The sequence below is a fragment of the Microplitis mediator genome, chromosome 5, assembly GCF_029852145.1.
Source record: "Microplitis mediator isolate UGA2020A chromosome 5, iyMicMedi2.1, whole genome shotgun sequence".
Classification (NCBI taxonomy): Eukaryota; Metazoa; Arthropoda; class Insecta; order Hymenoptera; family Braconidae; genus Microplitis; species Microplitis mediator.
Genome location: NC_079973.1, coordinates 20,807,646 through 20,825,475, shown reverse-complemented (window position 1 = coordinate 20,825,475; position 17,830 = coordinate 20,807,646). Strand labels below are relative to the sequence as shown.

The following is a 17,830-nucleotide window of genomic DNA, read 5'->3' as shown; positions in this document are numbered from 1 at the left end:
ATCAATAAATAAAAATCAATTGACACATAAATGCGTTTAAAATATTTAATGGCGCCAAGAGAGTATGAGTGTATGTCTATTTAAATGAAAAGCCATTTGGATAACACTCGGGCATTAAAGTAATATAAGTACATCATAAGTAAAGAGAGAAGTTAACTGCTGTGAGCGACGTTATCGCGCATCCGTTCAACGGGACTGTGAACTTGCCTTCACAGACTACTTAAGTCTCAATAATTCGCACGAGTAATGAGTAATACACAAACATGTATCCTTATTTACATATGTGTATATGCCCACGCATACATTTTAAATGAAAACTCACTATCATAATTATTAAAAATCAATTGTCATTTAAAAATCCATTACGACAACAATAACCGCAACAAAATTTCTTCGATAGACTAAATGACAACTTAACTTACGTATGTTATCTAATTGTAATAGTAATGAACAGTTTTAAGCCTTTATTATCGTAAATCTAGATTCGTAAAAAAAAAAAAAATTTTAGTCAAAAGATAATTGAATTTAAAACGTTAGTATTGAAAATATAAAAAGTAATTACACGTGACATAGATTTATTCACTATTACATAGTAATTATCACCATCATCATAAATGTCTATTATCATTAAGTATTTAAAAAGTATACACATCTAAATAAATCATTAAATATTTAATATATAGACAACAAACTAAATTACACGTAATGAATATGCCTATTCACGTTATATCATATCTCAACAAAATAATCCATAAAGTAATTAACCGAAGTATAGAACTCGTTTGCAACCCAACGGGAGTTGATAATAATAAAAGTAAAGCTAAGCAATTAACTGCTCTGAAACAGAATCGATCAGTAAACTAGTTAGTTGCCGTTGTTATTGTAGAATACATCACCTAAATTACATCAGACACCGTAGGGGATCTATTTCCATTCAGAAGTCACTGGAGAACCGTTGAGGCGTGGCAGGATCACTGGATATCTGGTTTGAGAATTCAGTTAAACCTAAGGATGAAAAAAAAAAGTAAAAAAATAAATAAAAGTCGAGAATAAAAATACTAGAAGTACAGGCAAGTCAAGGTATCCAATCGCAATGGTCTCATCTAGATCCCTGACAAGTGGAGTGGATGATCGAGAGTAAAAGCCAGCGTAAGCATCCACGGGAATTTATAAGTATAAACTATCTATAGGAAAAGGGAAAGAAATAGCCCCAGCACACGTTGGAAACGTGCCAGGCAACGTTCTGGTCACGTTTCTTATTCTCTTCGTCGAGTTTGTAAAGAAAAAAAAAATACTAATAAAAGAAAGAAAAAATAAAAAGTTGGTCAAAAAAAAGGTAACGCAGGGATGAGAATAAGAAAACGAGGGCTCAATAATAATAATAATAATGGTAGTCGTAATAAGAAGACCAAAAAACGTTGATGGTGGTGTGTATAGGGGATAGAGGCGCCTATTTACCGACACCCACTAGAATGGGCCAATCTGGGGTAGCTGTCACACTTATTGCACGTTCTTTCATTGGGCCCTGAATGCCCCTAGAGCCCTACATACTACTACTATTGATGCTGTCTATAACTATATAGCATGTATAAACTTTGAAAGCTGTGTGTGGAGTAGAGGTTTGAGGTACACGGGAAGATTCGAGGACGAGAGTTCCCACGAGGCGATACCACCTGTGCTACGACGACGATGACGACGACAGCCAACCCCTAAAAGATGTGTGTATAAGTTTTGTAAGGCTGTAGTATATTTCTTTTTCCTATCTTTCTTACACTCTGCTCTTTGATCGCTAATTCTCCTCTACTGAGCTGTGTTGACTATACCCTGTACCCTATACCTACACACTATGTATATCTATATATGCAAGTATACTCCTCCCTTTTTTTTAAGGACACGCTCGATTACAAATGTGAATGAGGGAGAAAGCATGAGGAACGAATGCAAGCTGGCCTTGGGCCACATGCAGGGTGTTAAAAGATTCGAGGGTTCGATTCCAGTTTAAACCAGTGAGACAGATGGAAAATAAAGAGAGATTAAACTTTTAATAGTTACCTTTACATTTTTTTCTTTTTTTTTTTTTTTTTATAAGAAAAGAGTTTAGATTTACAATACTTATTTTAATTATTAATGAAGTTATAAATTTTTTCCCGGGTCTAAAAATTTACTTGATTTTGGCGTAATTTTAAAAATTGAAAATAGAGCAAGTCTACACAGTAAAAAAGGATTTCTTGGCGCAAGAATTTTTTACTTACCCGAAGAAAATTTTTTCCCAGCTCAAGAAATTTTTTGCATTATGAATTGAAAACAGAAATTTTTTTACGGCGAGAATGAATTTTCTCAGAGCAAGAAAAAACTTTTCGAGTCAACAAATTTTTTCTCGTCCCAAGAAAATTTTTGTGTTCAGTTTATAATACAAAAAAATTCTTGTGCCCAGAAATTCTTTTTTTCTGTGTAGTAAAGACAAAATCACGTCAAGTGTAAGTTCTTTTTTTTATAAATGAAAAACATATTTTAAGATATGAAAACACATTTGGTTTTGAGTTGTCTTACTTAGTACCGATTTACGTCAACTAAATAAACGGGACTTTAATTTGACTTAGAATTAAGTCATTCAAGTCAAATCCGAGTCAAACTTAACTTCAATTTGACTTAAATTCTTAAATCAAAAAAGTCATATTGGAGTTAAATAAAGTAAGTGCAGCCAAAATCAAGTTAATTAAGTTAAAATCAAGTCAAAAAAGTCAAAATCAAGTTATTTTTTTGACCCGAGTAATAATTAATTTAGTAAAAAATATATAAAATATTTAATAAATAGTGATGTAGTTGATTACGGTAGACACTCGTTGGATAAATGTCAAAGATAATTTAAAAAAGAATGTTAGACATGAGTTCAGATTTTATAAATAAAAATCAATGTCTGTCTATCGAATTTAGTGATAGGTCCTTTGGGCGATTATCCCAAGAGAGAGTCTCAAGATGGTTATAAAATACCGTGTAGACATACAAAACTCTTGACTTGATGTTTTTTTGAGATACACTAGTGAGAAGTACAACGAGTGGAAGCGACTTAACAAAGTTTCATAAACATCTAACCGATCTTCCAAGTGATCCTCAAAAACAAGTTGATTGAATACATTTTTTTTACAATAATACCATCCTACGTCTACTTCTTTTCGACGGATAGGACTCGAGAGTAATCCATCTATTCGGAGTGACGCAAAGCTCAGAGACCGTGACCACTCTGGGGATGATCTCGATGGGAAAATATACAAAACTCTGAAATATTGTTTTCGTTAACGATCACTCTCTAATACTAGTAATAATAAATTTAAAACAATAGGATAGTTTAATGGATAAAAACAGCGGGTGATCAAAGTTTCATCTTTTAAATATCTAATGTCACGCTGCGTTAGTTTTTTTTAAAACATAAAAGAAAATTTAACCCTTAAAATAGCCTATAATTAACTCAACCACAACAATAACTCTCCTTCTAATTAAAAAAACAATATCTAAAAATTTTTAACTATATATTAAAAAAAATAATCGTAAATTTTTTTTCATCATGAGTCATGACTTTTAAATTTTCTATCCGCGTACAAAAAAAAGATCAATCAAAAAGCCAATAAAAAAAAGTATCCACGTTATACATAAAAAAAAAAAAAAATTCTTTCTACATTCCTAAACGAGCGAGATCGAGTTATCAAAGTCTCATCAGCTCCGGTAGTCGTAACTTAAATATATTTTTTTATTTTAGTTTCTTAAACTCTCCCCTCGCTATCTCCTTTAACCACCAATTTCATTGATCAGATTAGAAATGATGGAGGATCGAATCCGCTACCGAATTATTATCGAGATCCCGATCCATCGATCCGTAACACATTTTTTCTTCGCGTATATTATATGAAAGGAAGCGTCAAAGAGTGAATAATAACCAACAGAATAAAATAAAAAAAATTTTATATATAAAATAAGCCGATATATATAGATTGAGGACGGAGCATTACAACATTCTTAGACATTAAAACTTGAAGAGTAGGTTATTACTCTGCGGATTGGTCGGATATCGATTAATATTCTTGGATCGTGTAGCATAATGTAGATACCCATCATCCGATCATCATACAGCAGAGAATAAGTGAAGCTATAACCATCCGCGGATTATCATAGATCTGAGCACGCTTCGTGTGCGACAGCTATGACGGAAGCTGTATAACCCGTCATGACCAGATATTTTCTCTCTCTCTCTTTCTTTCTCTCATCGTCTCATTATTAATACCCTCTCAGCAACTAATACAGTATTATACTGGTAATACATTTTCTAATCTCTTATGTGCATACATACATACATAAGAGGATATATATGTACTATGGTAGTAGTACTTTCACCTAGACGGATTAAGCCGTCGCCAAGGCGCGAGTTTGTATTTAGTTTCCATGCTCACATTTACATTAGCTTGTGCAATCACTGAAGATATTCGAACTCTTCTCTGGCATATACTCTCACACGGTCTTATGTGTATGTGCCTCCCATCATGACAGGTATACTCGTCTCTCTCGCTGTATATATATAAATTTATATACATACTGAGTTAACTTGTGTACCTCGCGAGCAAGAGTCAAGTTCCCGGCGTGATACACACAGAATAAGCGGTTCCATTCGCGCGAGTCCAATTAATCACCTCTGGTTTATAAGCGTGCACGAGTCCGTTGGCACGCGGCTTCTGCAATATTACCAGTTATAATTTTCTTCATACATTTTTTTTTTTTTCAACGGATATTATTAAAATTATTGGTAAAAAACATATTTAAATACATGAGATTATACATCATAAATAAATTAAAATCTTTAGCGTATTTTTTTTTTTCTATAGAAAAAAAATAATTTATTGTCGTGATTAAAATTTAAATATATTTACTGTAAATAATCATTTAACTATTTAATTAAAATAAATTAGAGAGTAACATGAAAAAAAAAAATAAACAAATAAAAACGGAGGTATTAAACGAGTGGGTAATTACGTTGCCGCGACATAAAAAGCGTCCGGATAGCTTTACATTTAAGCATATGTGTATGTATATTAAATGGTCATGGGTCTGGTTAATAGTTGTAGTAGTAGTAGTAGTAGTAGTAGTGGTAGTAGTAGTAGTAGTAGTAGGAACAGCAACAGCAGCAGTCTAACCCAAGGTAATGGACTCTTGTCAAACAGCAATCCCATCAACCCGAACGGAAGCGTGCGGATAATGGGCGAATCGTAAACACACGACGTGGAAGTAATAACGAGAACGCCATACCAGACTCGTATACAAGCTAACTTTAAACCACTGCAGTGTCAGCGAGAAAGCCCACGAGAATTATAATAACATAATAATGAACAAAAACAAAATAACTAAATGTAAAGGAGCTAGAAAAGGATATCTTCTGCTGGAGATCATGTAAATGAGTATCGAGAGAAAGAAGAGGTCACACAAAGAGGGAAAAATATATATATATATATACATATACAAGTCTCGGTGAGACTCTGCAGGATCCTGGGAAGTGAAGTTGGGATAACCACTACCGTAATTCACTTTGCCAACAAAGATCTTTGCTACCGTCATACTTCTTATTCTTGTTCTCCAAGAATATGGCCCGTGCTACTGACAATAGATTCACATTATGCGTGTACAACGTGGCGGCAATGGGTAGTCGTCACAGTCGTCATAGTCTTCACTGAGGTTACATTATCCCCAATACAAGTTTTCAGCTTCTTTTATTATTCTTCTCTTTCCTCTTTTTTACACACAGTCTCAATAGCTTCCAATAACCCACTGGTACAACTACTTGTACTACTACTACTACTACTACTACTACTACTACTACTACTACTACTACTACTATTCCAGCGAATACCTATACCGGTGATTCTTTCATTTACTTCTGTATACATAACTGAACAGAGAAACTATGCCTGTATATATATTTATATATACATATATATAAAGAGAGGACTCACGGTTGGCCGCACAATCGGCTCCGTAGATTGTATGCTCTATACAGGAGAGAATGGTAGTGTAAATGTATGCGTGTCTGCTGATGCCCCTCACAGTCATCATCAGGGTGGAACGAAGCCTGGGAATATTCCCACGTTCTGTTGTAGCACGAGCCAACGAGCCAGTACACCCATGGAATTTCGGAGGCCAAAGGAAGCTACCACGATTACCAGCCAGAGCAACAGAGATAATATTTTAAAATAATGTTTGTGCAACAGAGAAACCTATGAGTCTGATGCTGCTGCTGCTACTGGCTGGCTCTTGTATGGATTAAATACGTCATATATATACACTACTCATATATGTGAGAGTTTACGTGTTTAAATTGAGATTGAGAGACCCGGGAATAAAAAATTTACGTGGATAGTGCATGTAGAGTACTATTATTTGCCTGCTTGGTTAGTTTTTGTATCGAGAGGAAAAAAAGAGTTAAGCTAAAAAAGAGAATAAGTTAAAAATGTGAAATGAAAAAGAGAGAAAGGCGCCTGCTGAGGCACGCTTCGAATTAGCATTAGACCCCGACGATGTTTGCACCGTTAACTCATTCCTCGTGGCATCTAATCAAGCTCCCGGGGAGTTTTGATATGCCTCACACTCGGTATCTTGTGTATATACATGAATATTGTTGAGAGTTGGCCAATGTAGAAAGTAAATGATGATGAAATTTACGTTAAAATTATTATCCTTTTGTTTACACTTTAAATTTAAGTGAGAAAAAAAATTTATATTGTAAATTAGATCATATTTCATTTAAATTTATTTTGTGAAAATAAAATATACACAGAGAAAATTTTATTATACACGCAAAGAATTTTTGAGTAAAAATTACCCACAAAATTTAGTACTGTTGTTAGTAGAAATTGCACTTCATTTACATACTATCGAGTAGTATATTTTACAATATGCATGGAAACAATTTAGATATTTACCACATGTCCTGCAGTATCAAACTTTTTGGGGAATTTTTACTAAAAATTTCTATGCGTGTACTATCTGCGATACTAAAATTTTACTTTGGTTTATCAGAAATTATAACTTTTATTATTTTAACTATAATTATATATCTTAATTATAGTTAACTAATTACAACTATTATCAATACCGTAATTCTTAACAACTTAATGGTAACTATTAAGAATTACGATTTTGATAAAAGTTATAATTAGAAAGATAATAAAAGTTATAATTCTGATTATCATCAATAATTGTAGATTTTACCAGACGGAGAAAAATATGAGCTTAAGAAATCACGGATTTTTATTATACTGTCGACCAAACTTGAAACAGGAAGTTGTGTTACCAAAAAACTATTATGCTGCACTATAAAAAATATACACTTAAAAATTGATTAATTGTAATGAACATCATTTGTCTAAATTAGGAATCATAGTAGTAAATAAAAATTTTTTAGAGGCTCAAAATAACAATTTAGTGCAGCATAATAATTTTTCGACAGCTGAAGTTCCTGTTTGAAGTTTGGTTGACAGCATAATAAAAATTTGTAATTTCTTGAACTCATTTTTCTCCGTGAATGGGGTAAAGGTACCGTTTTTGGCCATTTTAGGGCCAGTTTTGGACCCTTGAAAAATTTTAATAAATTAATTTGTAAAAGACGCAATGCCATAATTAATTTTAAAAGTGTGTACGAAGATAATTTTATCATCCTACTGCCATAAAAATTTTAATTTATACTTCTTCATTAATTTATATAAAGTATTAAATGTTCAAAAATGGAGCAGTGGCCACAAATAGTACTTCTACCCTAGTTGTTAGATTCTACAATTCAGATTGTTTATTTAATTTCAAGAAATATTCCGAGGACTTAGGATCATAAATAAGTTGATATTTAATTACTATTTAGCGCAACGTTTCAGAATTTATTATTCCTTCTTTAGGCGTCTGTGGAAACGATACAAATAAAAGTAAAGAAAACAATACATCTGATTTTAACAGTTCAATAACACATACCATAGATATATGACGTATCATAACCATGTCAAAATCTAGTGTTTGCTTTGTCGTTTCCATATTAGTCTACTGATTTAGTCAAACTTGTGGTGCTGAACTTATTTATGATCCAAAGTCCTTGGAATTAATTCATTGTCAGGATCGGAACCATTTTTTAAATTGTTTATTTAATAATTTAATGATATTCACTATTATAGAATTCAGTTTAAAAATTTTACCATAACTAGATGATAACTTTTACTAAAAACCTCTCTGCGTAGACAATAATAATAATAATAATGATATTTATAATGGAGATTTAATGATGAGGTATACAGAGTGTAAAATTGACTTATGAACGTATATACGGCAGAAGGTTTATCATTAAGGCTTATATTTTAGGCATAATTGGAAATATTTTGATGGATGAATCTGGTTGTTGAGTAGAGTATAGAGGATATGAGGTAGGTCAAATACCGGTAGGGCAATAAAAATTCATATACACATCCCGGCGAGTATACGAGTTCCTGCGGCACGCTGGGTCGTGTCTCATTACAGAATCACCGGGGTGGCGAGGTAACTTTAACATCGCCGACCGATTCTCTTCTCATACCTCTCAGGGGTCGTAAAAAACGTCTCACATTTTTCTCATCCTCTATTATTCTATGCCCGCTCGGCAATTTATAAAAACTAAAAGAACTCTGCTCGATTGTATATCTTTTCCAAAGAGGGCCTAAACACCTCGTTAGAGTTAAACACCGCAACCAGTCCCGTTGTCAGCGCCAGCAATAGCATAGCTGCAGTACCAGCACCAGCACCATCAGCAACAGCAACAGGGGCAATGAAGATCGACTAAAAAGCTAAACATAACAACTCATTAAATATAACCCACTTAACATACCATCATTGTAAAACCTTTGAATTTAATTCCCTCATTAAATTCCCATATCATTTTTATCTGAAAACCAAAAAAATTTACTTTATCTTCTACAAGTTGCCTCGAATATTTTATATATTTTATATACATACATAACTTATAATAAGAAAATATGTAAGTGTCAGAGAGAATTAACCTGGACCTTATATGTATATTTCAGTCTGATCGCTAAATATGTCTCGTGATGTGTTCGAATGATTGTCAGTGTAAGAGCAGTAGCCGTCGACAGTAGCACGAGATCGCAATTACGGTGTGCGAGAGTAGTATGCACGTGACCGGTATATATTTGCCACCGTGGTGCCGACAAGTGTCCGCGACTCAGCCTCAGTTCAGCGACGAGGTGCAGCACAAAGATAAAAAAAATAACCAATGATATACCAAGTTGCCTGAATCCCTCACTAGTTTTCCTTCTACAAGACACGAGAAAACCATTACAGAGACTGCGTTTAATATTAACTGGGAATGAAAGGAGAGAATTGAGAACACACCGCGCAAAGTGCCAACGGGTATTATCAGAGACAAGTACCCAGAGTATAGTGGAGTAGAGACGAGACGAGACGAAACGAGAAGAGATGAATAAGAGGTGTAAGAGGTGCAAGAGCACTGAGGATGAGAACAGGAAGGAGTAAAGAGTTAGAGAGGAAAAGAGCTCTGAGAGCACGCCATCCTCGTGCTGGTCGCGCGTCGTGGCGTGTGCTCGGTGCTGAGTTATTTTTCCCTTTGCTCCGCACTTATACGCCGTATAGTACCGCCGTCTCGCACAGTTGTATTATATACGCGAGCAACAACAACAGCCAAACTAATACTACTATACTCTAATACTTCTACTACTACTACTACTACTACTACTGCGGACTGCGACTGCTGTATCCATAACATATAGTTATGTATATATAAGACACTAACTAACGTGACAGTAAGCAAACGAGCAGGATGGAGATAGCAAGGGTGCAGGTGTGTATCGCTGTTAAATTCCCCCACTGGGCACGCTACGGCCCAGCAGGCTACGACGACCGAGAGCTGTGGGAACATTTCGTCCCGTGAGCTTCCCACGATACGCTCCTCCGGCTGGTAGCTGTGCTGTGGTGGCAACACAATGACAACCGTCCACACACATACCCAACACACACATCCAGCTTGCAGTCTTCAGATCCCCTCTCTCTCGTGCACTCGTCCGTGAATACGTCAGCCCCGTTTCAATTCACTGAGTTGAGGTGCCAGTGGGGAACGCCTGGTTAGTGGGGATTACAGTCCTCGGAGAGGGTATAAATACCGATATAAGGCCCCCACTCAAGTCAGAAAGCACTCAGATCAACTCGGCACTCCGAGCTAGCAAGTTCTCTCTGCTATATTACTGTAAAAACTAAACACTTAGTTTTTTATATTTTTTGTTATCTTACGACAACTTGTCATTAAGTATTTTTCGACTTGTCGAAAACGGAGATTGTGATAAGAGTGACTAGTGATAATCAACACGTTTGATTTTTAAAAATATTTTTTGAACTCTAATTAAACTGTCAACTAATTATTCAAAAATGACACCACACACTACCGCTTACGCTGTTGCCGGTGGTATGGAGTACGAAGAGCCGGTATCAAGAACTTATCAGTACCGCAAAGTGATGAAGCCAATGCTGGAGAGAAAGCGACGGGCACGAATCAATCGCTGCCTCGACGAACTCAAGGATCTGATGGTGAACGCACTCCAAGCTGAGGGTGAAAATGTCGCAAAACTTGAGAAAGCCGACATTCTTGAGCTGACAGTTCGTCATCTTCATACACTGAGAGCCGCCAAGAGATTGACATTGACACCTGAAAACACATATGCTGATAAATTTCGTGAGGGATTTACCCAATGTGCACAAGAAGTATCAACATTTTTGCAAACAACAGTGACCAGTGTACACCCAGTGGCTGGTGCTCAGCTGATACGTCATCTCGGTGGCTGTCTTCGTCGATTGGAGGGACCTGTCAACCCCAACGTCGTTCATCATCAATCATCTTCAGCAACTCCACCATCATCTCAACAACAACATCCTGTTGCTGTTCCTGCAAACACGACAACTGTCATCACCAAGGTACCACAGAATGTCTACACACCACCTCAGAGTCCAATGAGCGTGGCCAGTTCCTCCGGTGATTCAAGTGAGTCTGCATCCGTCTGGCGTCCTTGGTGAAAATCTTATTATCATTCACTAAGCTAATACCAAGGATCCATTGCGACTGGAACACGTCGCTGGTACCTATAAGGCTGATGGGCTAAGCTGGATAAGCGAACTGCAACCCCCGGTTTCAACTGCTGCTGATCCGGATCAAGGAGATATAGAAAAAATTATATAGATTTAAAAAAAAAAATATTATTATTATTATTATTAATTATTAAGCGACAAATCAACGTCTTCCAATTCTGTTATTAATTATTTCTCAAAATCGTGATTTCTCATTTTATCATTAATTTATAAAATTTTTTTTGTCATTTAACTTTTCATTTGATTTGAATATTAATTAACGTTTTTAAAATACTATAATATTGTATGGGTGATGAGCTTTAAGTAATGTCTGTGATAGGGTTTTTTGTACCTGAGATAACTATTTTCTCATATAAAATAATTATTAAATATATAGAAGTTAACTTGTTATGTTTAAGAAGCTTTTTAGCCTTACCACATTTATATGTTAATTTGAAAGAAAAAAACCCATATTTTAAAAAATACACATAATTTTTAAATAAAAACATTTGTTAATTAACCGTAACCACCTGATTTATTATTTATAGTTTTAATTTAATCCTGTCAATATCCAAAACCTCATTCCTAATTAATTGTCATACTTTTTAGTCATTAAGTTTTACGATATATTTTTAAATAGTACATATATATTACATAAAATATTTTACTTGGCTTGGACAATTACCAGGTCTGGCACACAGTCAATTGAGTGATTAATGCCTAGATAAATGAGTCTCTTGTGCAGCAGTCACTGGATAAATTTCATAGATAATAACGACTTGATATATATATCATACTTAAAATAATGATAATAATTTATCTTGCACATTGTGTCAATTATCACGCTCTTATTCACTACTCTAAATACTTAAATAATTATTTGTATCTAAATTTATAAATAATATCTATATATATATATATATATATATATATATATATATATATATATATATATATATATATATATATATATATATATATATATATATATATATATATATATATATATATATATATATATAGATATTATTTATATGTATATATATTGATGTATTTATATGCACTTGAATTAACAACACGACAAGTGCCAGCGAATGATATAATCATTTGAATTAAAACAAGCATTAAAAAAAAATATATAACAATTTTTATATTACTTTGAATTTAAAATTAATTATAACCAATCGCACAAACACGTGTATTTGTTCAGTAATTATTAACTTATCTTTTAATCAATCGAAACAAATAGAGATAAGAAATAACTCAAAATATTTTCGTTAATAAAAAATATAATTTTGTTTATTTTATTAATTGTTATCTAAGATCAATAAACTGTACAATAATAAGATTTACTATAAAATATTATATATTCACGATAATTTACAAACAATATTTTTTTCTTATTTGTTACAGTTATCAGCAGCTGAACAATCATAAAATGCCAAACACTTACCCTTGACTAATCCAGGTAATAAACTTGTATCCAAGGAATATAAATAAATTTTGAATAGCGCTACGATATATTGTACCAGAAAATATAAATAAATTAAGTATGCTCAGTCGGTTGTTTTGATATACTTGATCATAGTTGACACAGTTTTTATTTTTATAAATTTATTTTTATTAAATATTGTCCGCAGTGATAATCATGGACGTCATATCACGAACGTACAATCATCTCGAGTTAGTTAGCAATAATAATAGTAATAATATAGACGAATTAGAGGAAGATATTGATCTGGATCCAGATTTTGAGGATGAAGATGTTCAAGACGAACTGCCGGATACGAGTGAATCTATTCCCAATATAACAGACTCTGAATCAGTAACAGATGATAGTATTGTCAAATTTCCATTGCGTCGTAGTTTATTTCCAAATGTACCGCCGTATATTGTCTTCCATTTGCACGACTCACCGGGGCACGAACTGCCGCCTTCGTTAACTAAACATCTGAAATGGAAATTGAGCTGCATAACACCAATATTAGTGCGTAAAACAGTTTTACAATCAGGCTATCGTTTGCTAAAAGATCCCAATGATTGGCTGTCAATATGGGGCAAACAAATGAAGTCAAGTTGTTTCAAGGGATTGAAAGATCATCAAAAATTTAATCATTTTCCCGGTACATTTCAAATCGGACGTAAAGATCGTCTGTGGCGTAATTTGAGCCGTTTTATGATCAAATACGGAAAAAAAGAATTCAATTTTGTACCGCGTACGTATGTACTGCCGCAAGACTTGCGAAGTTTTCGTCAAATTTGGGAGAAAAGTGGCGGGAAAGAAAAATGGATTATAAAACCACCGGCGTCGGCGCGTGGTACAGGAATTCGTGTTGTCCATCGATGGTCACAGATTCCAAAAAAACGTCCATTAGTTGTACAACAGTATCTGTCAAAACCTTTATTAATTGGCGGCGCGAAATTTGATTTACGTTTGTATGTATTGGTATCAAGTATAAATCCACTGCGTATATATATTTATCCCGATGGTTTAGTACGTTTTGCATCTGTAAAGTACAATGATGATATCAACTACCTCAGTGATCGTCTTATGCATCTAACTAATTACAGTATTAATAAAAACAGCTCAAATTACACGAGTAATGATTGCGCTGACTCTTGTAGTGGCCACAAGTGGACGGTCAAAACACTGTGGTCGTATTTAGAAAAAGAAGGTGTAAATACAAAAAAAATTTGGTCGTCTATCAACGACATTGTCATAAAAACAATAATATCAACCGAGTCTCCAATTAATACGCTTATTAAAACGAATACTACAAGTCGTTACACCTGTTTCGAATTATTTGGTGTCGATATTTTGTTAGATGAATCTTACAAGCCTTGGCTACTCGAATTCAACGTTTCGCCGTCACTTCAATCTGCATCGGCACTCGATATTGCCGTAAAAGGACCCATGATAAAAAACGTTTTCAATATCGTAGGCTTTCGATTGCCGGCAAATTTACCTAAGCGCGAAATCAGAAAACTAAAAAAGATGTACGAGTATGAAGAGATCCTGTGCCAGAATACGACGATCGATAAGCTCGTGTTGTCAAATCTCGAAAAACAGAAACAAGCTCTGTACATTAATTTGGATAGAGAAGATTATTTGGATGATATTCTAGAAGATTTGACGCCGGATGACGTCAGATGTTTGATTGCTCACGAAGATGAAATAACGCAGACTGATAAATTTGAAAGAATATTCCCAACTAAACATTCGCATCCATATTTAGATTTATTTGATGTGCCAAGGTATTATAATATGTTACTTGACGCTTGGGAAGATAAATATGGGGACAATCGTGACGAGGGTATTGCGTTGTTGCAAAAACTTTGTGGTGAGAAAATGCACCTAGAAACTGAAACAATTTAAATTATTTTTTTTATTAATTTTAAGTAAGTGCTGTTTTTATGGCCACTTTTAAAATTTTGGCGATTCAAAAAAATAAAAAGATCTACTCAGTCTTTAAATTAAATTGATGTTTCTTGTAATTATTGAAGTAAAAAAATTTAATTTCCTTACATAATTTGTTTACAATTTTTGGTCATTACTGAAATAATCTTCGGAAGAGTTAAAAAAATAATGATTTAATTTTACTCGGAAATTAATTTAAGATTGGGTGGATGCTCCGTAACTCGGTCTGCATTAAAATAAAAAATAAAATGGCCTTAAAAGCCGAGTTTTGGTGCATGTATTCAAAATCGAATTAAACATTTTAACAAATAACAGTAGTTTACAAATATGTAGATTAATTTTAAAGTGGCTATAAATGATATTCATAATTTAGTTAAAAAAAAAGCAATGGCTGATAATTGATGAGTTTTTTTGTTTTTTGATAGGAAATTGATTTTTTGTGATTCATATAAGACTTTGTATAAATTTTCGACGTTTTATTTCTATCGGTATTCATTATTATTATTATTTTATTTTATTTTTTTATTAACGAGAGAAGATAAAAGCCTTTTTGTGGTGATTTTAAAAATAAAAGTAAAGTCGAAAACGCTCGTGCCTTTTAGAATTAATTAAATGTTCAATATCGTAACGGAAAATTTGAATGAATTGTAACTTTTTTTCTAATTATAATATAATATAATCAAAACTTAGTAATTAAGTAATAAAAATGATTTTTTTTTAATATTTAAAATGTCAAAATTTGACATCAAAGATTATAATTTAATTTTTGAATCGTGTTATTTATGTAACTATTGACGACTTTCTTTCGTTTATTATTGTCAGAATATAAGAAAAATAATTTTAGAAGTATTTACATGAAAAAATTGAATAATATTTTTATATAACTTCTGATATAGGGTACAAGTACTATTTGTGGCCACTGTTCCACTTTTGGACATTTAATACTTTATTTTAATTAATGAGAAAGTATAAAATTAAATTTCAAGTTCAATAGTGAGACAAAAGTATCTTTGAACTCATTTTAAAAATTAATTACGTCTTGCGTCTTTTAGAAAATATTTTACAGTACTACCTCTGTAAGTTACGACGATTTGGGACCGTCGTAATAGTTCGAGGGGCAATAAAAGTATTAGTCTCGATAGACCTGGAGCTAGGAAGGGTATATCGGTGTGAGGGATCGTTAGTGTCTGTAAACGCAGGCAAAAAATTTATCAGTGATATTTAATTTTTCACTTCTCAAAATCCATGTAAATAATTATTATTCAATTTTCCAACTTGCAATAATGAGTAAAATGCACGGAAAAAAGAGTAGTTGAAAAATTACAGTTTCTACAGTAAAAATAGGCCTTCCAGGCAAAAATCTTTAAACATTGAAGCTTAAACTGTAATTTTAGAAATTTGTTATAGTAATAAAATTAATACAATTTTAAGCAGCAAATTTTACAGTTTAAATCGACAATATCGAGTTTGAAACTGTAATATTTGTTATTTCTGGATAAAAAATGTAATTGTTACAGTTTCAGACTCGGAGCGCTTTACTACTATACGAAACTGTAATTTTTCAACTGCTCTTTTTTCTGTGTAAATTTTTTCTTAAATAAATAAATTTCTAACAATCGTTTTTTTACTAGAAAAAAATAATGATTTCATGTATTAAATAACGTTAAAAATTTTAAATATTAATTTATATTATGAATAATATTAATTCGCAATAATTAGCAATCCTCGCATAAATATTTTTTTGAATATTTTTAAATTAAGTGTCCAAAGCTGGCCCTAAAATGGCCAAAAACGGTACCTTTATCCTAAAGGTTACATATGTCTAAAAATCACACGACAAAACATCAGTCAAAATATCATATAATAATTTATCACTTGTTCGAATATCCCGATGTCATCCCGATTCCAATATCATATAAAAAAATATTTTTGTTTATTACCATAAAATATACTAGCCATAAAATATCTATATGTATACGATTTACATATTTTTTCTACGCATGATATTACTACGGTGTGTAATTTGGTCGCATGATATTCTGACAGATAATGATTAGACGTAAGATATTTTCATATATGATATCTTGGTAGTGATATTTTTTGTGTGATATTTAGTCGTGAGACCGATATAAATAATTTATAAGTAAAATATAAAGCGAAATTATCGAGTAAAAATTTAAAAAAATAAAAAATACTATGTACAAAAATTACGACAGATAAATTAACGATAGAAAGTCGTCGATTGATAATTGTAATGTAATAATAATTAAAATAAGTCCATAAGTTTAAAGTTGAATTGTAAAACAAGTACATTATTTGTACTTAAGAAAATACTCTTTGATAAATAAACAATTTTAAAAATATATATTACTTTCTAATCCTTTTGATCCTCAAAATTACTTTCACAAATCATTAAAAAAAAACTAGTTATAAATTTGACCAAAAAAATATTTACTCCGACAAGTACAGATGGTTTTAATAAAAAAAAAAAGTGATTAAAAAAAAATTTTATAAACACAACCGCTAATTTTTTTTCTCAGTAACCAAGGAGTTAAAAAAATAATTAACAGTATAAAAACATTATTTCTCCGAAAGTTTTGGTTAATAAATATTAATGAGCGGCGTCACATAAAAGTATATTATAATAATAATAATACTATGATTTAATATTTAATAGCCATCGGTTAAGTGACAAAAAAATAAATAGACACGAGTTAGTTCTAAATACTTTACTGTTATATACTTACGTTAGACAGTGGTAAAAAAAAAATATAAAAATCAAACTTTATATAAGCAACAAGGTTTCACGGTCATAAAGCAAGTAGGGTTAATAAATGTGTACTGACAATTTAATGTCTCTATTGTGAACAAGCATCATCAGACGCGGGTGATAAAGGGTTAACCAAATATATGATTTCGTTAATATTAATAATAAGTGGTACAGATTTTTTGACTTCCGGCCGGTTGAATTCAATTAATAACTTACTGTGTCACTTTACATATATTATATATATATATGTATTATGCTCTAAAGATACTTTATTTATAAATATTTAAATGGCTATTTATAATAAATAAATAAATAATAATGATACGAAATAAGATAATTTAATATAAATGAGTTTGAAATGTTGAGAGTAATTTTGCAAGCGAAATTTAGTACATATGTGTGAGTGGTGTAACTTGAGATTGAGACGAGAGTGAGTAATAACAATGAAATGAAATGATAATAATGTTAGCGAGAAATGAGTGTAAGAGCATCAATGAAAT

The 17,830-nt window shown here is 32.4% G+C and overlaps 2 protein-coding genes across 6 annotated transcripts in view; both read left to right on the top strand.

The window, feature by feature from the left end:
* LOC130667381 (tubulin monoglutamylase TTLL4) overlaps positions 1-16,923 on the top strand; it is a 138,357-nt gene extending 121,434 nt beyond the window's left edge. For 4 of the 5 annotated variants that reach the window (XM_057468904.1, XM_057468902.1, XM_057468905.1 and 1 more), the window contains exons 4-5: positions 12,556-12,692; positions 12,783-16,923. In XM_057468904.1, the coding sequence (XP_057324887.1) occupies position 12,692; positions 12,783-14,518 (1,737 nt within the window). In that variant the 5' untranslated portion in view covers positions 12,556-12,691 and the 3' untranslated portion in view covers positions 14,519-16,923. Of the gene's footprint in view, positions 1-12,555 lie in introns of all 5 variants that reach the window. The other variant, XM_057468906.1, reaches the window with a different exon arrangement.
* LOC130667383 (enhancer of split mbeta protein-like) lies at positions 10,200-11,668 on the top strand. Its single transcript, XM_057468908.1, has one exon. The coding sequence runs from the start codon at positions 10,450-10,452 to the stop codon at positions 11,089-11,091; it is 642 nt and encodes a 213-aa protein (XP_057324891.1). The 5' UTR covers positions 10,200-10,449; the 3' UTR covers positions 11,092-11,668.
* Positions 16,924-17,830: the final 907 nt, after the last annotated feature.